Source organism: Puma concolor, chromosome E2 (genome assembly GCF_028749965.1).
Source record: "Puma concolor isolate L17-30 chromosome E2, mPumCon1.1.hap2, whole genome shotgun sequence".
In the NCBI taxonomy this organism is placed as follows: domain Eukaryota; kingdom Metazoa; phylum Chordata; class Mammalia; order Carnivora; family Felidae; genus Puma; species Puma concolor.
In genome coordinates, this window is record NC_141681.1 from 51,593,414 (window position 1) to 51,621,210 (window position 27,797).

The 27,797-nt window shown below is 58.8% G+C and overlaps 2 protein-coding genes and 1 long non-coding RNA gene across 5 annotated transcripts; 2 read left to right on the forward strand and 1 right to left on the reverse strand.

Moving 5' to 3' along the window:
* The first annotated feature begins 222 nt into the window (after positions 1-222).
* On the forward strand, positions 223-8,383 carry KLC3 (kinesin light chain 3). Its single transcript, XM_086690102.1, has 13 exons — positions 223-358; positions 3,657-3,922; positions 4,413-4,643; positions 4,951-5,020; positions 5,403-5,622; positions 5,961-6,048; positions 6,122-6,223; positions 6,651-6,824; positions 7,350-7,440; positions 7,517-7,557; positions 7,641-7,747; positions 7,937-8,000; positions 8,146-8,383. Exons 2-13 carry the CDS (start codon positions 3,665-3,667, stop codon positions 8,215-8,217), a joined length of 1,518 nt encoding a protein of 505 aa, XP_086546228.1. The 5' UTR covers positions 223-358; positions 3,657-3,664; the 3' UTR covers positions 8,218-8,383.
* Positions 8,384-8,431: 48 nt separating this feature from the next.
* On the reverse strand, positions 8,432-25,505 carry ERCC2 (ERCC excision repair 2, TFIIH core complex helicase subunit). 3 transcript variants are annotated; one of them, XM_086690100.1, is made up of 23 exons: positions 25,419-25,505; positions 24,999-25,098; positions 23,116-23,193; positions 22,972-23,034; positions 22,683-22,796; positions 19,218-19,334; positions 19,012-19,128; positions 18,664-18,787; positions 18,484-18,580; positions 18,161-18,294; positions 17,914-18,082; positions 16,093-16,211; positions 13,764-13,833; positions 13,611-13,680; positions 13,416-13,517; positions 11,819-11,882; positions 11,074-11,195; positions 9,947-10,039; positions 9,774-9,846; positions 9,448-9,518; positions 9,192-9,335; positions 8,913-9,056; positions 8,432-8,571 (listed from the first exon to the last, which is right to left on the reverse strand). In XM_086690100.1, the coding sequence occupies exons 1-23, from the start codon at positions 25,421-25,423 to the stop codon at positions 8,479-8,481; spliced, it is 2,283 nt and encodes a 760-aa protein (XP_086546226.1). In that variant the 5' UTR covers positions 25,424-25,505; the 3' UTR covers positions 8,432-8,478. The 3 variants fall into 3 exon arrangements, 2 of the variants coding, with proteins under 2 accessions (XP_086546226.1, XP_086546227.1); XM_086690101.1 differs by lacking the exon at positions 25,419-25,505 and adding an exon at positions 25,195-25,337; XR_015244950.1 differs by lacking the exons at positions 8,432-8,571; positions 8,913-9,056 and having other exon boundaries at positions 9,274-9,335; positions 11,074-11,238.
* Positions 11,227-12,532, forward strand: LOC147573664 (uncharacterized). Its single transcript, XR_015244951.1, has 2 exons — positions 11,227-11,906; positions 12,027-12,532. It is a non-coding gene; the product is annotated as an uncharacterized LOC147573664 (long non-coding RNA).
* Positions 25,506-27,797: the final 2,292 nt, after the last annotated feature.

Genomic DNA, 27,797 nt, shown 5'->3' on the forward strand with positions numbered 1-27,797 from the left:
AATGCCATCGGTCCGGGATCCAAAGTTTCCAACATTCCAGCTTCTCTGAGACCCGGCTGGCCGGACTCCAGCGCGCCGGAATCATCCTCAGATTCGACGGGCCCCGCGGCCTGCGGGTTCGGCCTGCGCGGTGGTGCTGGTCCCGCAGGGCCCGGACCGCGGGGGCTCCCGTGGAGCCGGGCGGGGGGCGGGGCCGGCCTCACCTGCGGGGGCGGGGCTCCAGGCCGCCCCGCCCCTCGGAGGAGCCGCCCGCGGCCGGAGACCCGGGGCGCCGCCGGGAGCGGCGGGGCGAGCGCGGCGTGCCGGACGCGGCCGGGCGCGTAGCGGCGGAGCGGGTCCCGGAGCCGTCCGCGCTCAGGTGGGCGCCGAGGTGCCGGGCGGGGGGGTCCCGGGGCCTTCGAGGATGGGGGCGGGGACGGAGGGTGAGGGCCGGGGCCCGGCGCACCCTTGGGCCCGCCGGCCTGGGGACGGGGACGGGCCTTGGGGCCCCTGGACCCCCCCTGCCCCGCCCTGGGGCTCCCCCCCAGCTCCCCGGGTCTGGAGGCCCAGCTGGGGCCGCGCCCCCTCCCCCGTGCGCAGGTAAACAGGAGCAAAGACGGGGCGGGGCCTGGGGAACGGCGCGGGGGGCGGGGGCCCTTGTGACGCCCGGGCGCCGGGGGGAAGCCCGGGTGCGCGGGGTTGGCAGGGCCAGACGGCCAGGGGTAAGGTGTGCGGTTTGGGGGGCTGGCCATGATGGGGGCCGCCTGATGCAGGTGTGTGTGTGTGTGTGTGTGTGTGTGTGTGTGTGTGTGTGTGTGTGTGGAGAGACGGTGTGCGAAGCTCCGGTGTGGGCGCGGTGGTGTCAGGCCGTGGGTGTGGGTGAGAAAGGGCGACGGACGGGCGGGGTCGCCCTGGGAGGGGCGCGGAGGGACCGCGTGGATGACGGGGAACGGCTTCCGAGAGATGGGAACGTGGGCGACACCTCGGACGGTGTGTCTCATGCGGGGGGGCGGGGGGCGCTGCGGGTGTGGGAGGCAGTTGCACTGTTTATAGGATTAGGTGTGAGGGTGCGGGCGGGGTGGAGGAGGGGTGGGTGATGGGGGACCCACGCGGACGTGCAGGGTGGCTGTGTGATTCTCCCCGTCAGCCGTGAGCGTGTGCGCACGGGGCTGAGCGTGCGAAAGGGAGTTTGTTGTTTGGGGGGGGCGGGTACCGAGTGCGGGAACCGGTGTGTGTCGAGGCGGCGGGCCACGTGGCGTGTGGCTGTGGTCAAGCTGGTGGGTGGCGCCAGCAAGAGCGTTCGGCTCGGCGGCAGTCCACGCGGGCAAAATGGTGGGGACGGTGGTTGTGGTCGTCAGTCTGCCTCTCCGTGAACTTGGGGGACGGTGACTTTGTCTTATGGGGCTCGTGTGGGAGGCGTGACGCTCAGTATGGCGTGGCGTGCGCGCACGTATGTACGTATAGCGAGAGACCAGCGTATCCGTAGCGATGGCTGGCGAGTGAGAGCCGACGGTGTATAAAATCCATGATTCCGAGACCCCCTGACTGTGTGTCTAAGTGCGCAGGTTTGGGAGCACTTGCGTAGGTGCCCAAACCGCGGGGCTGCTTCCGACGGACCGACCGGACGCTTAAGTGACGTGTGCGTGAGAGGGTGTGTGTCCAAGCCGCGGAACCTCCTCTGCGGGTCTCCGCCGCTGTCTGTGCCCACAGTGGGCGCCTGCTTGTGACGGCACAACGGAGTCTGAGTTCAGGGGTCGTTTGCACGTCCACGCTTGAAGGTCTGTGTGTCCGTGTGTGTGCTGCGTGGGTGTGTGAATCCCTGGCTGGCCCGGCAGGGGGTGGGGGGTGCTGGAGGAAGGAGGAAGGTGCACAGTGAATCCGGATTTTGTGTGTGTGCGCACGCACGCGCACTCGTACCCCTGGGGGAGACGATGGGCATATAATGGAGAGTTAGCTCCTTGCAGGACCATAGGAGCGTGGGAGAGAGATGTCATGGGTAAAAGTGCACGAGAGGAGGCTGAATGTGATTTGATGGTATTTTCACTAGTGAGGGGGCACAGAGTTTCTGTGTGTGTTGGCTTTTATTTCGTTTTATTATTAATCTTTGTTTATTTTTGAGAGAGAGAGAGAGAACACAAGCAGAGGAGGAGTAGAGAGGGAGACACAGAATCCGAAACAGGCTCCAGGCTCTGAGCTGTCAGCACAGAGCCCGACGCGGGGCTCGAACTCACGGACCGCGAGGTCATGACCTGAGCCAAAGTTGGGCGTTTAACCAACTGAGCCACGCAGGCGCCCCTGTTGGCTTTTACTTCTGAGAGGAAAATATACTTTTGTGCTGGGTTGGAGTTCCACGAGGAAAGCGTACATGTGTTATTTCTGAAGCGTACATGTGTTATTTCTGAAAGAGTGTATGTGTGTGTGCCCGAGTTAGTATGTTGCATTAGGTTTTTTTTTTTTTTTTTTAATGTATTTATTTTGAGAGAGCGTGACCAGGTCGGGGCAGATAGAAACCCCAGCAGGCTCCCCACCATCAGTGTGGGGCTCGAACTCACGAACCATGAGATCACGGCCTGAGCCGAAGTCCGACGCTCAACCGACTGAACCACCCAGGCACCCCACGTTATGTTTTTAAGAAGGGAGTGTGTGTGTGCATGTGTCTTTCTGAGAAACTAGGTACATGTTGTGCTGTATTTGAAAAAAGAGCGTGTATTCTGTTTCCGAGAGGAGAATGTGTGTGCCACCTTGTGTAATTAAGAAGGGAGGTTGTGCGTGTCTTTGGGTCTATTTCTGGGACGGGAGTGCGTTTGTGCGCTTGTGTGTGTGTATGAGGGCTCCAGAGGCCCCACCAGCTGTGTCACTGACTTTGTCACCCACATACAACCACATGAAGCGCCACACGTGAGACCCCCACGTGTCACCCTGTAGGCCTCGGACTCTGAGCTGTCACATGGCCAATGTGACATCCATGGGCCGTGCCTGCCACACGTGTGTCCCAACATGCCTTGGGCTGGCGGAGCCCGTCTGCCGTGGAGGCCGGAGCCCCTGTTCCCTTGGGATCTGTCGGCATCTCAGGCCCCGGGAGCTGACACATGGGCCCCCCCTTTCCTGACCCCCCAATTCCAGAGGGCTCCTCTGCTTCTGGTGCCCCAGCCCCTTGGCCCTCTCCTCCGGGCCCCACCCCACCCCCAGTGGTCTGACTGGTTCCCAACAAAAACACCCTAAGAATGAGCTCACGGAGAGGCTGCTGCCTCCACACGCCCCGCCCCACACGCCCAGCCTAGGAGGGCGCCTCCAGTCCCAGGTCACATAGCCCGGAGTGCTAGGCCAGGGTACCTGGGGCCCTTGGGGTGGAGGGGGCTGGCCAGGTGAGCTCAGGGCAGGGGAGAGGCCACAAGACCACCGTTTGCCCTCTTTTGGTTAGTTGCACACGGGGTTTGGAGTTGCCCTCGGGGCAGGGCCCTGGGCTGAGGACAGGCAAAGCTAGACTAGAACGTTTCCAGTTGCTGGAATGGGTGTGGGACAGGGAGCCGGCTGGCGTGGGGAGGGCACGGAGGCAGAGGGCTGGCTGGCTGGGGAGAGAGTCGGGAAGGGTCCTGCTGGCTGGAATGACGCCGCGGCTGACGGGCTGGCTTGCCTGGCTCCGGCAATGACGATCCGCCAATCCCTGCCGCCCCCAGGAGCGGCGATGTCCGTGCAGGTGGCGGCCCCCGGAAACGCGGCCCTGGGCCCGGAGCGCCTGAGCCCCGAGGAGCTGGTGCGCCAGACACGGCAGGTGGTCCAGGGGCTGGAGGCCCTGCGGGCGGAGCACCGTGGCCTGGCCAGGCACCTGGCGGAGGCCCTGGCAGGGCAGGGCCTGGTGGCGGGCTTGGAGCTACTGGAAGAAAAGCAGCAGGTGGTGAGCCACGCGCTGGAGGCCATCGAGCTGGGACTGGGTGAGGCCCAGGTATGAGGGGACCGGCGATCCCGCTGTGGTGCGGGGGAGGCTCGGAGCTGGGAGGAGGCCCAGGGATGAAGGGGGCAGGTGTGTGGGGTGGGGGAGGGAAGCCTGGAGCAGGGAAGGCCTAGGCTGGGTTAGGCTTAGGGGTCCCTGGGCAGCATTACCGGGTCCTTGTGTGGGACAGGGGCCCCTGAACCAGATCGTGTCCGTCTATAGAACTTGTCCTAGGGAGACTTTGGGGGTTACCTGGGCAGAATGTGAAGTGTCCCTACGCATGATTTGTGTGCCTAGGTAAAATCAGAAGGGTCCCTGGGCAGGATGTGGGTACGCCCCTGGGAGCCTCTGCGTATCCTTGGGGGTCACACGGAAGGGCCTGTGTAGAATCCGGGGGATCCTGGGTGGAATGGGGCTGCGCTGGCGCGATCGGAGGCCCCGGGGTGGACCAGGGGCTGTCGGGCAGGGTGGGGACCGGCCCCTGCTCCCCAACCCCCTACAGGTGCTGCTGGCCCTGTCCGCGCACGTGGGCTCCCTGGAGGCAGAGAAGCAGCGGCTGCGAGCGCAGGCCCGGCGGCTGGCCCAGGAGAACTCGTGGCTGCGGGAGGAGCTGGAGGAGACGCAGCGACGGCTGAGGGCCAGCGAGGAGGCCGTGGCCCAGCTGGAGGAGGAGAAGAGCCACCTCGAGTTCCTAGGGCAGCTGAGGCAGTATGACCCGCCCGCGGAGAACCAGGTGCTGCAGGGCCAGCGGGCACCAGGGCCACAATGCGCTGCCCCCCCCCCCCCACTGGCCCTCCTTAGGTACCCCACAGACCTGCACTCTCCACGGAGCCCCCAGCGCCGTAGACCCTTCAAAGAACCCCCTTGAATTCCCACAGAACCCCCCAGCTTCCACACCCCTCTCCAGATCCTCCCCGAGCCCTCCGGAAACTTCCCGAGGCTCCTGAATGCTACCTCCCTCAAACCCTGAGACCCAGGACCCCGGTCTCTAAAACAGACTTCCCAGCCCTCATGACTCCCCGCTTTCCTGTCTTCTGCAGCGGCCTGAATCCCCACCTCGCCGGGACAGCCTGGCCTCCCTGTTCCCCGGTGAGGAGGAAGAGAGGAAAGGTGGGTGTGGGGGAGCACGCGATGGTGGGGCACTCAGCCTCGGAGGATGAGGGGCCGTGAGCCCCCAGGGTCTCCGGGCAGGGATGTGGGCATCGGGGCCGGGTATCGGGAGTAAGTGGCTGGGCCAGGGCGGGTGGCAGCTGGCAGGGGAGGCTGGTAGCCGTGAAGCCAGCCCTCCACCCTTGCTTCCCCCCCACCCCAACCCCGGGTAGACCCCATGTTCACAGCCCTTGGACCAGTTAGACGCCTGCGATCCCGATCTCAGACGTCAGCCCAGCGGCCAGTGGGGCTGCGAGGCAGCTAGAGTTCTGGGGGTGCATGTGTTCCCTTTCGTGGGGTGGGAGGGGTAGACTTGCAGTGACTCGACGCCCCCCACCTGCAGGTCCGGAGGCAGTGGGGGCCGCAGCCGCTCAGCAGGGGGGCTATGAGATCCCCGCCCGCCTTCGGACCCTGCACAACCTCGTGATCCAGTACGCAGGGCAGGGCCGCTACGAGGTCGCCGTGCCACTGTGCCGCCAGGCCTTAGAGGACCTCGAGCGGAGCTCAGGCCACTGCCACCCTGACGTGGCCACCATGCTCAACATCCTGGCGCTGGTGTACCGGTGAGGGCCGCCGTCGGCCGTGGACCTGTTGCTGGGGGCAGGGGAGCCAGCATGGGGTACCTGGACTGGTGGGTGGGGGCGTCGAGAGGGATCTGGGGAAACCACTGTAACCCAGGCAAAGAGGAATCCGAGAACGTGGGTAACCGACCCCAACAGACAGGGAAGAGACGTTGGGGTGGTTGGAGGCAATCTGGGGGTAAAGGGACCCTGTGCTAGACTTGGGAGGTGCGGAGACCCGGAAGGGATCGCAGAAGGGTGGTGCCATCCCGCTTGGTTCAGCCAAGTACTACCCAGCACAGCTGACCCCTCCCCCCCTCCATCCCTGGGCCACCCCACAGGGACCAGAACAAGTACAAAGAGGCCACAGACCTTCTCCACGATGCCCTGCAGATTCGGGAGCAGACGCTGGGCCCCGAGCACCCCGCGGTGAGGAGGGGACGAGGAGTGAGGGCTGCGGGGCCGTGCCTCCCACCCCTGACCTGCCTCCCCCGCTCCACAGGTGGCCGCCACCCTCAACAACCTGGCTGTGCTCTATGGGAAGCGCGGGCGTTACCGGGAGGCCGAGCCGCTGTGCCAGCGTGCCCTGGAGATCCGCGAGAAGGTATTGCCACCACCCCCTGCCCAGCACAGTCCCCTGCCCCTTCCCACTCGATCCTGATGCGCTCAAATCAGGGGCTCTTGCGTTGCAACCCTGATCCCATGATGTCCTTGCCATCTGATATCATGAGCACCCAGTCTGAGCCTGAATTACCCCATCGCATGACTCCCTACCCTTGACCTTCGGTGAGCTCCACCTGATCTTGACTCCTGACTCTGATCCTCCTTAGAAATCCCCTCATGTGCCCTCCAACCCGGTCCTGACCTTCCAACCCCATCGGGCCCCCCCCCATGACTTTGTGACCTGATAAATGGCATTTGTGTGACTTCTATCCTCCCGCAATTCTCCCCATTGATCTTATAAACCTTAACTCCTGGCCCCCATCACGGCTGCTGGCATCACGTGGCCCACCAATCCCACTGACCCCTAGGTCCTGGGCACCGACCACCCGGACGTGGCCAAGCAGCTCAACAACCTGGCCCTGCTCTGCCAGAACCAGGGCAAGTTCGAGGAGGTGGAACAGCACTATGCCCGAGCCCTGAGCATTTATGAGGCCCTGGGGGGGCCCCACGACCCGAACGTGGCCAAGACCAAGAACAACCTGGTGAGGGCATTGCGGGGCACAGGTACAACCTGGGGCGGACTGCCAGGGTCCCTCGGGAGGGAACCGCATTGGCTCAAGGGTGGGACAGGCTGGAGGCCAGTATCCCCCCTCCTCTGCTGAGCCCCTGGAGGAGGGGTCCTCTCCGACCCAGCCTCAGCTCGAGATCGCTCAGCACAGGAAGGACATGGAAACATCAGGAAACCACGCGTGTCGCTGGGGCCAAGATGTCAGTGTCCTATTTATTGAGCTCTAGCCACCCCCCCCCCCCTTTTTTAGTACCTTCCCGGTACCCTCCACTTCTTAAAGGGCCCTAGGAGGGAGGTGCTGTTACCGTCCCATTTTGCAAACGAGGAAATTGAGGCACAAAGAGGTGGTGTCACTAGCCCAAGGCAGAGCAGGAACCAGTCACCTGCCCTTGGTCACTAGGTGGGAGGTTGGGGGCGGACGCGTCTGGCTCCTCCTGTAACACCGGGCCCAGGGAGGTAGATCGGAGCCAAGATCACCCAGGCCCTCCCCTCCCCGCAGGCCTCGGCCTACCTGAAACAGAACAAGTACCAGCAGGCAGAAGAGCTGTACAAAGAGATCCTCAGCCGGGAAGACCTGCCTGCCCCTCTGGGTGAGCCCCCTCCCGTGCCCCCCCCCCCAGGTGACTTCTCAGTGTCCCCACTGCACTGTCCCCCATCTGTTCTTAGGAGCCCCCCCCACAGGCACGGCTGGGGACACAGAACAGCAGGTGAGGATGGGTTTTGCTTCCGCCACAGGGGTGGGGCCTGGCTGAGAAGCGGGGACTGACCCCTTCCCCGGTGTCCTCCCCAGCCCCTGCGTCGGAGCAGCTCATTCTCCAAGTTCCGCGAGTCCCTCCGGCGTGGAAGCGAGAAGTTGGTCTCCCGTCTCCGAGGCGAGGGGGTGGCTGGGGCAGCAGGGTGAGTGGTCCACTGGGTCAGCAGAGAGCCCGACGGCTGCAGCCTCTGCAACCCACCCCACCCCCTGTCCTGCTCAAGAACCGTCTATGGTTCCCATCTGCTCTGGGACACGAACAGTCAGATCAGGTGCTGGGACAGTCTTCCCCAGAGCAGGAGCCGGACCCTCCGGGACTCCCCCTCTTCTTACAGAATGAAGAGAGCCATGTCGCTCAATATGCTGAACGTGGATGGTCCAAAGGCTGCAGGGACCCAGGTGAGGGGGGCACTCGGGTCAAGGATGGAGTAGGGGGCCACGCTGGGAGACCCAGAGGCAAGGCTGGGTCCGGTCAGGCTAGAGTGGGGATGGCCCTCACGGCGACTGGAGCCCGGCCTCGTCCTGCCCCCGTGCCTGTCTGCAGTTCACCAACCAGCACCTGAGCGAGGCTGCTCGGACCCTCAGCGCCAGCACCCAGGACCTGGGCCCCCGCTGAAGTTGACAGGACCACACGGCTCCAGCTTCTCAGGAAGAGTGGGGAAGGGGTGGAGGTTGGCCTTTCAGCTCCCGGATGACCTCTCCCCTGGGGGGGGCCCCGGGGTATCGGGCTTCACTGTGCCCCCCTCTCCTCCTGCGATTAAAGGCTGTAGATTCAGAAGCCAGGAACATCTGCCTGCGGCTTCGTGCAAGGACCCCGGGCGACTTCCGGGCTGCTGGGACCCAGGGCCAGGTAGGACTCTGCAGTCCCTGCCCTGAGCTACAGCTGCTGAGCAATCTGCTCTATCCTCCGCAGCGTCTCCTCCGATTCCAGCTGCTCCAGGCTGAGCAGGGACAGGCCCAGCTGGTCCTCCTGGAGGGGACAGAGTGATCAGGTCAGGGGCAGGCGGTGTAGCGCTTCCCCACGGGACTCAGGGATCCAAGACTTGAACACCAGTAGTGACAGGAAGTGGCCTGTATCGGGCCTACTGGGGCTTTAGAAACACCTGTCCGATGGGGAACGTACCATCCCTGGCAGGCCAAAACAGGCCTGAGGGAGGGAGAGGGGAGCCGGCCGGACTCCCACACCCCTGCCCGATCACTACAGACGCCCCACGGGGCCCCCATTCCAAAGGCCTCTCTGTGGGGGGCAGGCTAGGGTTGAGAAAGTCAAGGGACCTTCCTGGACGAGGGGCTTAGCCATGTCCAGCTCACCCGGTGGAAGGGCTGAGCCATCTGCCTCAGGAAGTACTTGGCGACCTGGACCCCCTCATCCACCGTCAGGTTGAGGTTGGCGTCAGTGAGGTGCTCCTGGATCCAGCGGGGAAGCTTCCCGCGCTTGTCTGCCCGGGCGAACCGCTTTCGGCAGGCAGGCAAGGGAGAGAGGATAGACATCAGGACCCTGGGGGTGTGGGGGGGGGGGGAGCCCAGGCCTCCCTCACCCTCTGGAAGAGGGGGGAGCACCCTGGCAGCCAGAGGCCCCTGAACCCCCACCTTATCGGCAAAGACCATGAGGCCATAGTCCGTCTTGCCCCTGATGGCCCGACCCACACACTGGGCTGCGTGGCGCATGGCATCGAAGGTGAGAAAGTCGTTCTCTCGGATCTGGAACTGGTCCCGCAGGTACTCCAGCCGCGCCTGCCGGTGAGAAGGTGGCAGAGCGGTCCCTCCGGCCCCCTCCACCCGGCACCCATTCCAGGGGATGGCCCGAGGGGCCCTAACATCCTAGCGCCCCCCGGGGGCTGCTCACCTTGAGAATGCGGCTCTGGGTGTAGACGTAGGGAACACCAAACATGATGACGGCCCTCCCGTAGTGGTGCACTGGGGGGCGAGCACAGGAGGGGCACGGGGTTACCGGGGTGGCCTGACCTTGCGTGGGCCAGGAGGTCGTGCTGTCTCAATGGGAAGAGCACAGCTACGCTCTGAGGGCCCCACCGGGTACTCGGGACTCAGGAAGGGGAGATCCTGGTGTGTGCCCAGGCGAGGGGGGAGGGTGCTGTCGCCTGGGGCACCAGAAACAGCCAGAGCTCCACGCAGACACGGGGGGGGGGGGGGGGGGGGAGCTAGTCCACTCACCAAAGTCAATTCCCTCGGACACTTTGCCTCGGGCCACTGACAGCAGGATGGCTCCGCGGCCGTTCTCGCAGGCCTGGGGAGGGGAGGCCGAGACAGGAGCTGCGTGCCCTCGGAGCCGCCTCCTTCAGGCCCTCTGTGCGCAGTCTCCTGGCATCCCCCACGTCCCTACCTACCTCCTGGTACTTCTCCAGGGCGACACTGGTCTCGGCCCCATCTTGTGTCTCGATGAAGAGCAGCTTGTTCCTCTGGATGTTTTCGAGAATGCCCTAGGGAAGGACACCAGGCAGGTCGGGCTGCGGGTGGGCCGGAAGTGGACTAAGGGCAGAGGCATCCTGGCTAAACCCAGCTCTGCCCCAGCTCCTGTGCGCCAGCCTTGCACCTTCCTTCAGCCTTCCTTGTGGGAAGCTCTGTGATCGGCGGCGGGTGGGGGGGCAACCCCCGCACGCCATCCTTCGGACAAGTGGGGCAGCCGTATGGTCCGAGGTGGCCCACTGGGACACTCCGGCCCCCGGCTGGTGGTTAGTAGAGAGGCTGATGTAGGTCAGGCAGAGCCAAACAGAGGCTGCCCAGGGATTTCCTGTGACACTGCGTTTAACTGGGTGAGATCAAGGACGGACACGGGGACAGACCAGAGGGTCCAGAAACGCACCCCCACACAGGTCATCCGTACCTGTGTCCGTCTCCAGTGGGGAGAGTGCCTTCCACTTCTCCACACGGAGAAAAAAGAACCTGGGCCCTGACCTTACCCCCTACACAAGGACGAACCTGAAGTAACTCACAGACCCAGATGTGAAAGCCAGAACCACAAGGCTTCTAGAAGACACACACGAGACCACCTTGGTGACCCTGGGCCAGGCGAAGTCTTCTTAAAGAGGACACCACTCAGGATGTGGATTCAGGTGGCCGGAAGCCACCTTCCCCACCGTGCGGGAAGCGCCCACGTGAGGACAAGACGAAGGTCTTGGCCGAGAGGATGAGGCCCCTCCCCCCCGCTCTGTTCCTGGGTGCACCAGGAGAGAGGTCACAGCAGCCACCCGGTGCCCAGCTGTGCCTGAGCCCCTTTTCCAGAAGGCCCATGACCTCACCCACACACTGCCTAGCAGGGGCTCGAGTTTTTAGCCTGGAGGGGGGGAGGGGGGAGAGGCACGTGCAAGGGTACACACTGTGTATTCTTCGAACTGTTCGCTGTGTTCCACACGCTGTCCCGTCACCTGTGGTGCCCGTCGCCACTCAGAACGCAAGACAAAGGAAACACGCTGAGGGAAGAGGGGACTTCCGGGGAGGGGGCGGCTGGGCGTACCTGCTCGTACCAGGAGGCCACGGTGCTCTCCATGTACTGGTAGCTGGTGAAGAAGGCCACGATGCCGTCGGGGACCACGGCGGACATCTCCAGCAGGAGGTTCCCGTAGTTCCGGATCACCGCTGGGAGGGGTCGGAGGGCGGCCTCGGTCGTCCTCCCCACTCCCTGTCAGAGCGCTTCTCCCTAATGCCCTGGTTTTGGCTTTTTGGTTTTTTTTTTTAAAGTAGGCTCCACTTGAACTCACGACCCTGAGCTCAAGACCTGAGCTGAGACTGAGCTACTCAGGCGCCCCTCTAGTGCCCTATCTTCAACTCGGGGTCCCCAGAAACCCCACGGAGGCCGCAGGGCTGTTCACACACACTCCACTTCTCTTTCCAGCCCCGTGGGCGGACCCCTCAGGTTAGGTGTGGCCACGTGACTCGTCTTGATCAATGAAATGAGTGGCCGGGAGTCACTTCTGGGGGCCGAACGCCTTTAGGAGGCACAGCACGATCACCAGGATCCCTCCCGTCACATCTCCCCACCGCCACGATGTGTCCAACAGTGAAGGTGCCCAGAGGGAGGGGACACCTGGGGAGGCCCCCACCGCCCAACCCACAATGGCACACACCACGAGCAAGAACCAAGAAGCACCCTCCGTGTTAAGCCACTCTGATTCAGGGCTATTTGTTACTGCGGCATGACTCAGCCCATTGATACACCTCCCCTCTCGCAACCCATGCACCCAGCCCCGCGAGCAGCATACCAATATCTTCCCGGGTCTCAAATTTGGAGCTGATGGCCACCTGGTCATTGCCCCGACCGATGATCTGGAGAGAGCGAGAGCCATCATGGTAAGCAACTGGCAGTCACCACTCTAATGTGTTCGCTGCCAGCTAGTGCTGTGCTCAGCTTTTTATAGACGCAATGTCACTGAACGAACCCTCAACTACACTGTTATCTGCCCGGCACAGATGAATGACCTAAGGCTCTGAGAAGGTGAGTTGCCTGCCCAAGGTCACACGGCAAATAAACGGCAGAGGCAGGACTGAACCCGTCTGTCCGTGTCGCTAACCAGCAAGTGTATTCTACCGGCCCCAGCCTCGAGGTCAGGCGGCTCCAGGAGAACGTGTCACCCCGACCTCGACAGCCACCAGCCCCTGGCGCGTCCCTCCCGAGGCACCTCCACAAAACCACAACGCAGTACGCGGTCACCACCGGTCCACGACCCCCAAGGGCAATTCCAAGAGCCAAAAAACTCCAGAAACTCCAGCTATTTGAATTCGGCACAAACACGTACGACAGCAGAATCTGCTCCGACCGGAGTCTGTTCAGAGTCCCGGCTTGCCTCCCATTGACGTCTTAAAACCTCTTCCTCCTAAAACACGACTTGCACTGGAGGGAGCTGCCCAGACCCCGCTGGCCATGTTGACATACCACACGGCACGTGCTTTGTTTTTAAAGTCTAGAAAAGTCTCAATTCTAAATTTTTTTTTTAACGTTTATTTTTGAGAGCGAGCGAGCGCGCAGTAGCGGGCGAGGGGTAGAAAGCCGGAGACACAGAATCCGAAGCAGGCTCCAGGCTCTGAGCTGTCAACACAGAGCCCAATGCAGGGCTCAAACTCACAAGCAGTGAGATCATGACCTGAGCCGAAGTCAGACAACCAACTGAGCCACCCAGGTGCCCCAGGAAAAGTCTCAATTCTAACATACACCTGGCCAGGGCACCTGGGTGGCTCAGTTGGTTAAGCGTCTGACTCTTGATCTCAGCTCAGGTCATGATCTCACGGTTCGGGAGTTCAAGCCCCACGCTGGGCTCTGTGCTGGCAGTGCAGAGCCTGCTTGAGATTCTCTCTCTCCCCCTCTCTGCCCCCCCCCCCCCGCTCGCGCGCTCTCTCTCACAAAATAAGCTTTAAAAAAATAAAATACGTCTGGCCCAAGGGATTCAGATAAAGGACGGAGGGCCCATGTTTTGATACCTGTTTACAAAGGAAACTGAGGCAAAGCAGAAAGGTCACTCGCCAACGTTACGGCCCGATGACGCACCAGGCAAAGCCATGTTAACCGAGATGTTGACTGAGTGCCTACTGGCAGGCCCTGGGCTGCAGAAGCGTTTTATGCCCTTTATCTCACTATCCCCTCAAGCAGCCTGGGACGTCAGAGAGGATGCATTCCCATTTTACAGATTAAAACTGAGGCTTGGAAAGTCCTCCCTACCGGGACATCAACCCCAGGTCTGTCTCTGAATCCAGAGTCTGTGCCCTCAGCTGTAAAACTCTCCTGCCTAAGCAACAGCACAGAGGGAGGAAAGGCGGCCCCCATTCCCATCTCCCCTGCCCCAGCACCCACCCTCTCCCACGCACCATCGGGCAGAGGCACACCCGGGCCAGCGTCATGGTGAAGGTTGCCATGGTGACAGGATGGAAGTCCAGAATCTTGGGGTAGATGTCCAGTGGGGACAGCGTCTGTAGCAGAGACAGCAGGCGGGACCTCAGCAGGACTGGGCCAGGAACCCCACAATGGGGGGCTGGGGACTGGGGGCAGAAAAGGGTCCTCACCCCAGATGTGATGATGACAGACTGGAAGCGCTCGAACACGGGTTTGATGGCCAGGGAAGCGTCCATGCAGCTGCAGGAAGCAGAAGAGGGTGTCGAGGGCCACGCTGGGGCCCCTGTGGTCCGTTCACACCCCCCACTGGGGTGGGGTCTCACCTGAAGTGCAGGATGGGGTTGGCAATGGTGGGGGTCCTGTCATCAAAGGGCTCGATGATGATGGTGAAACCTACGAGCCAGGAAGATTCCAGGTCACTAGTCGGAGCCACGCCCACCCGGCCACACCCTCCTCCATTAGTGACGGGGACCACCAACCCTTTGCCCCAGCTTCAGGCCCAGGCATCCAGAGTCCAACATACGCCCCAACCTGTCCGCTTCTCCCAGAGCCGACACCCACTCAGCATCACGAACAGAGAGCACCAAAGGTTTACTCCTGACTCTCCCAGAGCCACGAGAACCCACCCCGCCACTCAAGCCAAAGCCTGGAGCCTTTCCCCTAGATCTATCCAACCCATAAGGCTGGTCAGCTCTGCCTCCAAAGCCCATCTGCAGCCTGACCACTCCTCCAACCCCCTTCCCAAGACCATCACCTCTGGCCTGGACCACTGCAGTCACCACCTCACTGGGCTTCCAGCTCCCACCCCCGCTCCCTTCCCAGCAGCCAGAGAGACCCTGTGAAATCCTAAGTCAGGTCATATCCCTGCCCTGCTCAGAAGCCCGGTATAGCTCCCCACACCCCTCTCAAGGTGCAAAATCATCCAGGACCCTGCCATGCTGACTCCATTTCCTCACTCACAGGCCTCCTAACTTTCAAAAACCACCGGGCTCACTCCACCCCAGGGCCTTTGCACTTGCTGGACCCACAGTCCGAAAGGATTCCCAAGGCAGCTGGTTCCATTTGGTCATTTGGGACTCCGCTTAAATGTCCACGCCTCAGGCCTCCCCTGGTCACCCCGGCCACCGCAGGCATGCTCCAACAGGCAATGTTTTTGTTTCTCCTTTTTTAGAAAACGATCCCTTTTTAGAATCATCTTTCTTATCTGAGTCTTTGCTACCTGTCTTCCTTTCTACAATATAAGTTCCAGGAGGTCAGAAATGAGGTCCCTCTTGATTCCTGTCACTTCCCCAGTGCGGGGCCTGGCCTGTTTGTTGAAAAAAAAAACAAAACAAAAAACAGGTGAATGGGGTCGTCTGGGTGTCTCGGTTGGTTGAGCCACTGACCCTTGGTTTCGGTTCAGGTCATGATCTCACAGTTTGGGGGCTTGTGCCCCGTGTAGGGCTTTGCACCGGCAGTGCGGAGCCTGCTTGGGATTCTCGCTCCCTCTTTCCCTGCTTCTCTCCTGTGTGTGCATGCACACACACTAAGACAAGCATCAAAAAAAAAAAAAAAAAAAAAAAAAAAAATAGGTGAATGAATGAACTCACATACTCAATTTCACCTAGTTTAAAAAAAAAAAAGTTCTCTACGCCCAGCTCTGTACTGGGGACACAGTGGGAACCAAGACAGCTCTGGCCCTGCCCTCTCAGGGCTCGCAGTCTAACGATGGGGACACAGTCCTCTCCCCAGTGAGTGACCAGGTGACCAGACAGGGTTGAGCCTGACGCAGCCTGGGGTCAGGAAGGGCTTCCTCGAACAGGGGCCATCCGTAACCAGCCAAACTGAAGGATGAGTGGGAGGTAGCTGGGGGCCGAGCAGCATCGGGCAAGATGTTCCAGGTCAAGGAACGGGAGGCGCCAGTGGGCGGGAAGAGACGAGAAAGCCAGCCCCGGAAGAAGGTGGGCTGGGGCAGGAGAGAGGGGTACGGAAGGAAGCTTGCAGTGGGACTTGCTACTGATGTGCACCGGGGTCGGGGCACAGACTCTCCGTCCTGCTGCAGGGTGTCAGGAAGTCCGACCTGGTTTCCGGGACAGAGCAGTAATCCCTGGGGATCAGACTGAGCCCTTGGCCAGCCTAACACGTGCTGCCCAGCAAAGCCTCGGGAACGGGAACAACATCCCCTCTCCCTGGCAAGCTGGAAACCTGAGCCGCGCACTCGGCTCCTTGCTCCCCACCCCCCCGCCTCGCTGCCCCCCCCCCAACCCCAGACACCAGGTCCCACATCTCCCTCCAGCCCCTCCCGTCCTCCCGTCCTTCCCCAGGCCCCTACCCCTCCCTTGCTCAGAACCTGCCATGGCTCCCTACTTCCCGGCAGTAGAAAGGCCCACCCCTTACCACACCCAACAGCGTGAGGGACCCCACAGAGTTTCTCTGGCCTCGTCCCCCATCCTACTCCATTTGAAGCTCGAAAATACAAATCTGAGCACGAGGCTTGCGCTAACCCAAGAACTACCTGTGGGTCCTCACTGCGCTCGAAATAAAGCCCAAACTCCCGAGCCCAGCCCTACAAGGTCCTGAAAGTCTAAGTCTCACCGACAACTCTCTGACTCTGCCGGGCTCCCGATTCCAGCTGCCGGGGGGCCTGGCAGAGGTAGGAGAAGACGAGCTTACCCTTGGCGTAGGTGCTGACGAGGGTGGCGAAGTTAGCGAGGAGGGTGAGGGGAGAGAAGTCAGCGAGGTCGGCGATCTCCAGGGTGTGCAGCAGGGAGCGGAGGCGTTCGGCACAGAATCTGGTGCAAAGGCCGGACGGGGTCAGGGTGGCGGCAGAGAGCCAACAGGACCAGCGACCTCCTCCGCCCTCGCCAGCACTCGGTCACACATCGGTCTCCCCGGGCGAGCGGGTGCTCCGCGAGGGCAGAGACCGGGGCTGTTTCAGTCACCCCCGTGTCCCCACACCGTACAACTGCCCATCACGCAGAGCCACAGCCGTAGGATAGCGCACGCAGAGAAGTCACGCGTCATACGTCCAGAGTCCCGCGATCATACATCACACACGGCCGCACCACCCCGTGCAGGCTCTTGGTCAAAAGAGGAGACCCACGAGCACACCCAGAATCCCAGTCACAGCCCGAATCCCGCACGGCTGCACGCACTCACACCCACGACCTGTCACACCGTGTCAGTCACACCTGGCCACCGTGGTGGCACATCCAAGCATCAGAGCCCCGCGTACTCACAGAGAACAATCTCACGTACGCCGTGTCGCCAGCCCTCACACACAAGGCCACCCAGTCACCTGACCGATGGTCAGGCTTGAGGCTGTCGCCCCTCAAGGGCAGGTCATGGAGCGGGAACGCCTGGTTTCAGAGCCCGGTGGATGCTCAGAGCTTTAGAACCTGCCTCCGAATGCCACCGCTTCAAGTCTGTCATCTGTACGTCCCCACCCCGGCTGGATCAGGCGCCCCCTTTGAGCTCCCCAATCCCAGCCATGCTCACCCTGGTCATCCTGGTCTGGGGACAGACAGAGCCACCCCGAGGGCCGCCCCAGCCCCTCAGAGGCAGGGCAGTGAGCGGCTTTGGAGCCCTAAGGACCTGGCTTCGCACAACTGGCCCACAAAGTGCCGGGTGACCCCGGGCAGTGGCTTCCCCTCTCTAGGCCACACCGTCCACCTCTGCAGCACAGGAGCGCCCTCCTGAGCTCCCACAAGATGCAGAGCGTGAAGTGCTTAGCTCATCACCAGTGCTCAAGACAGGGCAAGTAAGTTACTTCTGTCAGTGCTTTCTCATTTCACCACCCCAGAAACCCGGGAGTGAACGTGACGGCCCTCTGACCCGTTGGAACAAAAGAGGAAACTGAGGTTCAGAGAAGACCAATGACTTATGCAAAACGGCCCAAGGAAAGTACAGGAGGCCCCACCCCTCTCCCAGGTCCATCCTCTGCTTGTTCCGTGCTAGGGATCATCCCCGCCAGACTGCCTGGCTTGGGGGGGCGGGGGGGGGGGTATTCCTGGTCCCTGCCGTCAGGCTTCTTGGGGACGAAGACAAGCACCAGTAGGAGGCGACAGGGGTCCAAGGGACCTACAGCATTTCCCCCCAGCTCCCACCCTGCTGGAGCTTGTCAGGAGCCCCCTCCGGGGCCGTCCCTCCCCTGCCACCGTGGCCTCAGGCGGAAATACCTGAGCAGGACGAGGGTCCAGGACCCCTGTCGGACCTCCTGCCCTGCCCGCCTCTGTCAGTCGCGCCTCCATCAAGCTCTCTGGTTAAGCCACGCGTTGCCTGCCGGTTTCCCGCCCGACACACACAGGGACACGGGGCCAGCTCCGACCTCCCCGGGGATCTGCCCGGTCTGCCGAGTCAGCGCACACGCTCGCTCTGCGCCCGTCACTCACTCCTGACACCGGCCTCGCGGCGGCCCCGGGCACAGAGGACGGGGCTCGGGGAGGCCCCGAACCCCCGCGGGGACCGGACGCCCCCAGCCGTGGGGGGCCACACCTGAGGGGCTTGCGCTGGATGCACACACGCTGGGCCAGGCCGCTCAGGAAGGCGGGGGGGCTCTCCTGCACCACGTGCTGTACCCGCAGCCGCCACTTGACGTACTCCAGCAGCCGCCGGAGGAAGCCCAGGAAGTGCTCGGCCGTGCGGATGGAGCCGGGAACCGCCTCTGCGGGGAGACGCAATCAGCCGCCACCACGGGGAGAGTGGGACCGGGGGCAGGTGGCAGCAGGGAGAGGCAGCTCACCCTGGAGCACCTCGTCGGGAAGCACGGGGTTGGCCAGGTGGGCGTCGGTCTCCCGGGCCGCACTGGCCTCGCGCAGCCCCTCCACCAGGCGGCGGTACTCCTCCCGCAGACGCTGCTCATCGGTCTCCTTGATCCTGGGCGGGGGGAGGGGAGGTCGGGTGTGGGAAGAGTGGGGGATGTCTGGGCGGTAGGGTGGGGCACTGGGATAGGGCCGGTGTCCCCGGGAGTAGGTCGGGCAGAAAGCGGGGGCCCGGGAGAAGCCGGGAACCAGACGGCAGGGCGCAGGGTGGGCGTTCAGGTCCAGCAGCCGCCCGAGGCCCCACCTGAGCACCGTCTTCTGCAAGGTCTCCAGGTTGCCCTGGCACCGGTCGAGGGTCCGGCGGGTGATGTTGACACTCATGGAGTCGATGCAGACGTTGTCTAGAGAGGAGACGGGGGAGAGCCGGGCTCAGGCGGGCAGCCGGAGGGGCGGAGTCTCTCCTCTCCTCTGCCTCCCGCCTCACCGATGTTGTGGGCCTCGTCGAAGACCACGACAGCTTTCCGGGCCAGCTCCTTGGAGACCAGCTCCGCGATCTTGGGGTCCAAGAGGTAGTGGTAGCTGTAAACCACCACGTTGGCGTGCAAGATCTAGGGGCCAAGGAGGGCATGGTTACCCCGGCCCTGCCCCCCCCCCGCCCCTCCCCCACCCGGCACCCGCCTCCCTCACGGGCTCGTAGACGCAAGGCCAGGTCTTGCCAGGCCAGACCTGGGCAAGGTACAAACACGAGCTGATGGATAGACAGACCGACAAACAGGCAGCCAGGCCGTAACGCACACCCCCGCCCCTCTGCCCAGCCCCCCAGCCTTCTCACCGAATAGCGGGCAAGGAAGTAGGGGCACCAGCCCTGGCGCCGCCCCAGGGCCTTCAGGTCATCCAGGTTGTAGATGCCAGCAGGGAGGGGCACCTGGCGCCCATGGACGTCAAACTCCTGGGGGAGGGGAGCGAGGGTCAGGGAGGTCGGCTGTCGCAGCCGGCTTACCCTCCTGCCCTCCCTCCCTCAGCCCATTCGGCGGGCACCTCGTAGAAGCGGCAGTGGGGCAGGCTGGGGTCCTGCTGGTACTGTGCGCGCACGTAGGAGGCCGTGAGGCCGTGGCATTTCCCGTCGACGTCTTTCCCAAAGCGCAGGGGCATCACCTGGCGGCCGGGGGGCATCTTAGCACCAAGAAGCTCAAGCATTCCTCAACCATGGGGCTCTACACCTACCAGCTAGGTGGGATGGGGGGCTGTCTGGAGAATCGGGAATTGTGGGGAAACTTGAACCTCAATTTGTTTCCTTATTAAACAGTTAAGACGCTTGCGAACTTAACCGAGGAGGTATCAGAGGAGAGCAACTGCTAGACTCCTACACTGATCTTGGGATTGTGAGTTCGAGCCCAATGCTGGGTATAGAAATTACTTAAAACATAAAATCTTGGGGCACCGGGGTGGCTCAGTCGGTTAAGCATCCCGACTTCAGCTAAGATCATGATCTCACAGTTCATGATTTCGAGCCCCACACTGGGCTCCGCTCTGTCAGTGTGGAGTCTGCCTGGGATTCTCTTTCCCTCTCTCTCTGCCCCACCCCCACTTGTACATTCGTGTGCACTCTCTCTCTCTCTCGCACCAATAAACTTAAAAACAGTAACAGTGAGGAAATAAAATCTTTAGGGGCACCTGGATGGCTCAGTTGGGGAAGCATCCGGCTCTTGATCTTGGCTCAGGTCATGATCTCATGATTCGGGAGATGGGAGCCCCACGTTGGGCTCTGTGCTGGCAGAGCTCAGAGCCTGCTTGGGATTCTCTCTCCCTCCCTCTCTCTGCCCCTCCCCCATTCACACACTTGCATGCGCTCTCTCTCAAAATAAATAAACTTAAAAAAAAAAATCTTTAGGGGCGCCTAGGTGGCTCAGTCGGTTGAGCGACCGACTTGGGCTCGGGTCATGATCTCACGGTTTGTGAGTTCGAGCCCTGTGTAGGGCTCTGTGCTGACAGCTCAGAGCCTGGAGCCTGCTTCGGATTCTGTGTCTCCCTCTCTCTCTGCCCCTCCATTGCTCATGCTCTGTCTCTGCCTCAGAAATAAACAAACATTAAAAAAAAAAAAAAATCTTTACATATAAAAAAAAAAAGAACAGATTGGTGGTTGCCAGGGGAGGAGAGTGAGAAACGGGTGAAGGGGATGAAAAAGGGCAAACTTCCAGTTTGAAATAAATGAGTTCTAGGGATGTAACATACAGCACGGAGACTATAGTTCATAATACCATACTGCATTATTGCAAGTTCCTAAGGGAGATCTGAAAAGTTCTCATTACGAGACAAAAAAAATTTTTTGGAATTACGTAAAGTGATACATATAACTAGACTTAACCATGGTGATCATTTTGCACACTATACAAGTACCAAATCTTTTTTTTTTTAATTTTCTTTTAACGTTTATTTATTTTTGAGACAGAGAGAGACAGAGCATAAACAGGGGAGGGGCAGAGAGAGAGGGAGACACAGAATCAGAAGCAGGTTCCAGGCTCTGAGCCATCAGCCCAGAGCCCGACGCGGGGCTCGAACTCACGGACCGCGAGATTGTGACCTGGGCTGAAGTCGGACGTCTAACCGACTGAGCCACCCAGGCGCCCCTACAAGTACCAAATCTTTACGCTGCCCACCTGAAACTAACATTGTATGTCAATGTCACCTCAATTTTTTAAAAAAAATCAAGCTTTGAAGAATCTTTAGCGCGTGGGTTAAGGATAACGGCTTTATCTTTACAAATACTAAAATACCCAGAACCTTGGCAAATCTAAGAATCAGAGGAGGTCTGATGGCCTTGAGAACTGTCCTGGCCTAGCCTCTGAGCCTCTGCGGGTGGCACCAGCACAGCCCCCGGGCAGCGTCTGAGGCTGCTGACCCTCCCCCCACCCTTCCCATTTCATCAGTTGTCAAGGCTGGAGCTACTTTTTTTTTTTTTATTAAAAAAAATTTTTTTTTTTTTTTTTTTTTTTTTTAAATTTTTTTTTTCAATAAAAAAAATTTTTTTTAACGTTTTTATTTTTTTATTTTTGAGACAGAGAGAGATACAGCATGAATGGGGGAGGGTCAGAGAGAGAGGGAGACACAGAATCTGAAACAGGCTCCAGTTTCTGAGCTGTCAGCAGAGCCCGACGCGGGGCTCGAACCCACGAACTGCAAGATCGTGACCTGAGCTGAAGTCGGACGCTTAGCCGACTGAGCCACCCAGGCGCCCCAAGGCTGGAGCTCCTTCTAATGATCACCCACCTCATCTATCATGTCTCGTGTTCTCACAAATAATGTCATGATATATATTCCACGCGTTTACCACACGTAAAGTGCTTAGAACACTGCTTGGCCATGAGCCCCGATGGTTTTGTAACGTAACTTAACAATAAGTAATATTCTACGTGTCACAGATTATTATATAAATAGCATGGTCACTTGTCATGTTTTAGATTTTTGCACACGCTAAGGGCTATACGTACATTACCTCGCTCGATCAGTTATTTATGTGTAACATTTATTCATTTTTCAGAGACACAGTGCCGGGAGGGGCAGAGAGGGAAGACACAGAATCTGACGCAGGCTCCAGGCTCTGAGCGGTCAGCACAGAGCCCGACGCGGGGCTCGAACCCACGAACTGTGAGATCATAACCTGAGTTTAACCGACTGAACCACCCAGGCACCCCTTAATCTTTTTTTAATTATTGAGATATAATGGACATACAACACTATGTTTCAGGCTGTACAATGTAAGGACTCGATGCCTGTATATACTGCAAAATGACCACCACAATAAGTCAGCTAATATCTGTCACCACATAGTTACAATTCTTTTCCTTTTCTTTTTTTTTTTTTTTTTTTAAAGGAAGCTCTATGCCCAATGCGGGGCTTGAAACTTACGACCCCGGAGATCAAGAGTCGCATGCTCCACTGAGCGACCCCAGCCATGCACCCCACAATTTTTTCTTACGATGAGAATTTTTAAGATCTACTCTCTCAGCAACCTTCAAATATATGATACAGTATTATTTACTGTAGTCAACATGCTATACGTTACAACCCCGTGACCTATGTGTTTTATAACTGGAAGTTTGTACATTCTGACCCCCTTCGCCCATTTCACCCACCCCCCTACCCCCTCGCCCAATCTTATCAACAGCTATATGAAGCAGGTAACTAATTACCCCCATTTTACAGAAAGGAAGACTGAAGTCTGACTATAGAAACCACCTATCCGAGAATACAGGACTATTAAGTTTCAGAGCCAGGAAACCAGGCCTGCTGGATTCCAGGAAGTGCCTTTTTTAACCTCTCTCAGGCTAGGGAGGATGTGTGTTTGGGCCGTGAATGAGGACTCAGAGTTTGACGAGTGAGGAGGGAATTCTGCGTGTGGTTCCTGCCTATCACCCTGAGAGGTATGGTCGAGGGATCTAGGATTCCTGGTTGGATGGCGGTCTAACCCTGAGGCGTGGGGAAAGGGGAGAAAAGGGCACTCACCTCGGGATGAATGCACAGGTTCTTCCGGGAGCTCAGAGCCAGCCCCAAAAACGGCAGCTTCTCACCCTCCTGCTTCTCATAGAAATGGAGCAACTTTCGAAGCTCTTCGATCACCTGTTCCCGTGAAGGAGGGAGGGAGGGAGGACTCCAGCACAAGTCTGTGCCCAGCCTGGCCCCGCCCCTCCCCCAGCCTCTCAAACTCAACACCCCCCAGCTACAGGAGCAACCACCGGAGGGACCAACAAATCCTACGGAACTTGGCCTTGGCCGGGGATTGGCCCTGGCTCACCTTCTCAATCTCAGGCACAGTCCTCGAGCAGTAGATGAGTTTAGTCACCTCCAGTGGATATGCCTGCCGATGATGACAACGGGCTCAGCCCCTGCTGGATGCCTTCCCTCTGCCTCCCCCTCCACGGGCCCAGGGGTCACTTACCCTCTGGTATGCCATGATCAGGGCCAACAGGGACACAGTCTTCCCAGTGCCTGAGGGCATCTCCAGGACTCCATGACCCTGCATGTGGAGACAGACAGAACTTCAGGGACACAAACTCTGGGGACTGCCCCCAGAATGCCACCATCTTGAAATAAGAGGGACAACAGCAGTTAAAAGTCTAGGCCCCAGGGACAGTGGGTTTGAACCCCACTTTGGCCACCTCTTTGTTGTTGAGTGGTCATAGCAAGTGCCTTCACCCATCTGACCTTGGTATTCTCATCTCTAAAACAGGCCAGGGGCGCCTGGCCGGCTCAGTCGGAATAGCATGAGACTCTTGATCTCGGGGTTGTGAGTCTGAGCCCCACACTGGGTATAGAGATTACTTTAAAAAGCAAATAAGGGGCGCCTGGGTGGCGCAGTCGGTTAAGCGTCCGACTTCAGCCAGGTCACGATCTCACGGTCCATGAGTTCGAGCCCCGCGTCAGGCTCTGGGCTGATGGCTCAGAGCCTGGAGCCTGTTTCCGATTCTGTGTCTCCCTCTCTCTCTGCCCCTCCCCCGTTCATGCTCTGTCTCTCTCTGTCCCAAAAATAAATAAACGTTGAAAAAAAAAAAAAAAAAAAAAAAAAAAGCAAATAAAATTTTTAAAAATAAGTAAATAGGGGCGCCTGGGTGGCTCAGTCGGTTAAGCGGCCGACGTCGGCTCAGGTCATGATCTTGTGGTCCGTGAGTTCGAGCCCCGCGTCAGGCTCTGTGCTGACAGCTCAGAGCCTGGAGCCTGTTTCCACTTCTGTGTCTCCCTCTCTCTGACCCTCCCCCGTTCATGCTCTGTCTCTCTCTGTCTCAAAAATAAATAAACGTTAAAAAAAAATTTTTTTTAAATAAGTAAATAAATAAAATGGGCCTACTAAGCACTTCCTTACAGAATTACTGTGAGGACTAATGAGAAACTGAGGGTTATACATTTAGCATGGTAACAGGTAGTGACCTGCCTTTTCTTTTAATTTAGCAAACCCTTTTACAGCACTTACTCTGTGCCTGACACTACTTTTTTTTTTTTTTTAACGTTTATTTATTTTTGAGAGAGAGACAGAGAACAAGCGCGCGCATGCTCGCACAAAGGGGGAAAGGGGCAGAGAGAAAGGGGGACAGAGGATCCAAAGCAGGCTCCATGCTGACAGCAGCGAGCAGATGCGAGGCTAGAAATCAGGAGTCCGGAGATCACGACCTGAGCCAAAGTGGAAAGTTCAACCAACTGAGCCACCCAGGAGCCCTTGGCACTGCTTCTAAGGGTCTTCCATCAGAATCTCTCAACCTAGGCTCTCTGGACATCTGGGGGTCAGATACTACTTGGCTGTGGGGTGAGGGGGCCTGTCCTACGCACTACAGGACGTTTAGCAGAGTCCATGGCCTCTACCTGCTAGATGCCGGTAGCACCCGCCCCCCTCCACTAGTAGGACAACCAGGAATGTCTCCGGACACTGCCTCGGGGGGTCAAAATCATCCCCAGTTAAGAACTGCTGCCTTACTTACCGAATTAACTCCTAACAACCTGCACACTAACCTCTGAGGGTAGGCAGTCTTAACGAAGCCCATTTCACACACGTGAAAAGCGTGCAACAGGGAGATTAAGTGATTCACCCAACTGCACACGGCTGTGGGTCCAGGCTTCCCACCCGAGAGCCGGCTCTAAAGCAGCGCAGCCTCTGATAAATGTTAGGTGCTGCTTTTATGAACTATTATTTTAGATGCCAGGAGTTTGGGGAGCGCTGGCCTCCTCAGGACCTCAGATTCCTAAAACCTAGACGTCCAGAAAGTTCAGTCTTAGAGGCACGCGAGGCCGTCCCACTTGTCAGGTGGGAAGCCGAGGGCCGGGCCCCCCCACCTTGGCGTCCAGTGTGCGTTTGAGCTCCAGCATGTAAGAGAACTGCTCCGGGTAGATGTAGTCGTAGGGGAAGTAGACCAGCAGCCCGTCCACGTTGAGCCTGGCGGCGGGGGGTTGGGGGGCAGGGTCAGTCCCCCACCCCCTGGGCCCCTCTCCAGCCCCCGCACTCCCCTGTCGTCCGGCCGAGAGGAGTTACCTGCCGGGAGCCGGTCCCCCCGAGCATCCCCCGCTTCCCCAGGACCCGCGGGTCCCTTCGGCATCTCCTCGCTGACCGTCCTCGTTACCGCCCCGTGGGTCCCCGCGACTAACTTCACCCCACTCCTCCCGCACCCCCGCGCCCCGCCCGGGCCCCGGGCGCACCCACTGGTCCCCCCCATCTTTTAGACCCCGGCGAGCAGCGAACCCCGACCCCGCTCTCACTTCATGGCGCCGGCCTCGGCAAGAAGCGGCGTTAGCCCGCTTCCCTCATAAATATTCAGAGACCGGGATCCGTGGGGAGTCCACGAGGTGCCGCTCCACCTTTCTCACGACGCCATTGGCTGAAGCCGCCCGTCACTCTACTGGGGCGGGGGATAAGGCGCGTGCGCACTGCAATGCGGGGACGGAGCGGGGCGGACCCGGGGAGAGGAGGTGTCGGAGGCGTCGCTGAGGATCGCAGAGTGCCAAGAACAAAACATGAAGGGAGAGAACCGAGATAATCGATCCCATTCATTACTGTTTGGTCTCTCTGCATCTACGTAGTTCATCTAGCAAATAGTCGAAAGGAAATGACAGGAAAATTGGGGACCCCTACAGACCCCACGATTAAGGAATGTCTTCGCTGCACGAGACAAAACATGCATCTGTAAAGTCCCTGCTGTGCCCTAGATTTTTCTGGGGAGAAATAACTCCTCCCATTTAGTGCCCGCCTACTGTTTGCCATCAGGCAGTAATGCAAAGGCACTGTGGCTTGTCGGCTAAGGTGTGGACTCTGGAATCAGAATGCCCGGGTCCAAATCCTGGCTCCGCTGTCTATTAGCTGTGTGACCTTGGTCAAATTAACTTCTCACCTGCAAAGTAGGAACAATTAGATTATCTACAATGTAGATGATGCTTAAATAAACCCACATAAGGCAGTTAAAACTGGGTTTAGCTCATACTAAGCATTCAGTAAATGCTAGCAGCTTTTGTGTGATTATTCAACAAATAGAAATGGGGCCTCTACTGTGCTAGGGCCTGGAAACACAAAGGTGGCCAAGACAGCCCCTGTTCCTGTCCTCAAAGAACAAAGGTTAAACCTACAAGGGAATATATGGTTACTAGTATGACAAGTGCTGTGATGGAAAAATTCTGGAAACCATAGGGGCTACATACAGAAAATGGGCTGTTGACAACGGGGTGTGGAGTGGTCAGAAAAGCCTTTGTGGAGGAAATGAGGTTTGAATAGAGACAGGAAGTACGAGAAAGCACTAAAGGGGATACATGAGAGAAGTGGAAATGGTATTGGTGTTCCAGCCAGAGGGAATATTGTACACAAAATCTCTGTGGCCAGAAGAAAACACAGGAAGCTTGCGTGCTGGAAGGAGAGAAGCAAAGAGAGAGAGTAGAGAGAATGTATGCCTGGAATGTTCTTTCCCCTGATATGTCTGGACGTCCTCACATTCTTCAGGTCCTTGCTCTCGGTGGCACCAAATTAAACTTAACCCCTTACACACACACACACACACACACACACCCCTCACACACTACCCACCATATCTGCCTTTCCTGCTTTATTTTTCTTCGGAGCCCATGTAACCACCCGACCTGCTAAATATTTGACTTATTTATTTTGTTTAGGTCAGATCCATAAGGACAGGGATTTTTGTCCATTTTGTTCACTCCCATACTGCAGTCCTTGCTACTGTGCCTGGCACAAAGTAGGGCATCAATAAATATTTGTGGAAAGAGTAAAGAAGCAGGGGGGAGGGAACGGTCAAATTTGCGTTCTGAACCCATAAGTCACGTGGGGGTGCCTTGAGACTGGCAAACAGAGCCAGTCAGTGGCTAAGGCTGGGGAAGCGGGGTGCCTGGGTGGCTCAGTCGGTTAAGTGTCTGACAGCCAAGAAAGAATCCTTAAAGACGTCTTTGGTGCAAAAAGGTGATTTTATTAAAGCACCGGGACAAGACCCGTGGGCAGGAAGAGCTGCACTGGGGTCGTGAAGTGAGGGGTAACTCATTGTTTACCCTCAGGTTGGGGAGGGGGTCAGAGATAGTACATCTCTAAAGGAATCCTGGAAGCAAGGTTTCCGGGACCTTGAGGGGCTAGCTGTTGCTAGGGAAACGCCATTTATTACCTTTTGTAAACAACAACAACAACAACAACAAAACTCAGTCATGAGACCCTTCAGATGTATATGGGGGGGGGCATAAACTTGGAGTAGGATTGCCAGCATGTATCTTGGGGCAGTTGAGATAAAAGAAATACATTTACAGGATCCTGGGGGGGTCAGGATAATGTTAAGCCAAGATTCCCTTTTGCCCCCAGCAAAGTGTCATCATCCAGGCAGCTGAGCTCCTGGAGGGAGGTCACTCTGCCGGTTTCAAGGACGTGTCAATGGGCTGGAGGTGGCAAGGGAATTTAAGTTTTCATCTGCCTTAGTTTCCCACAATCACCGTGGCAAGCACTTAAACCCCTTTCCTTTGTTCATGGGGAGCCAGGAGGTCTGGGGAATATCACACATTTTCCACCTGGGGGGGGGGTGCCAGCCTGTATTTTGCCCTCAGCTTGCCCCACCTCCCTCATCACCTTCCATTTCCATTTCCGAGAGGCTTGTGCCT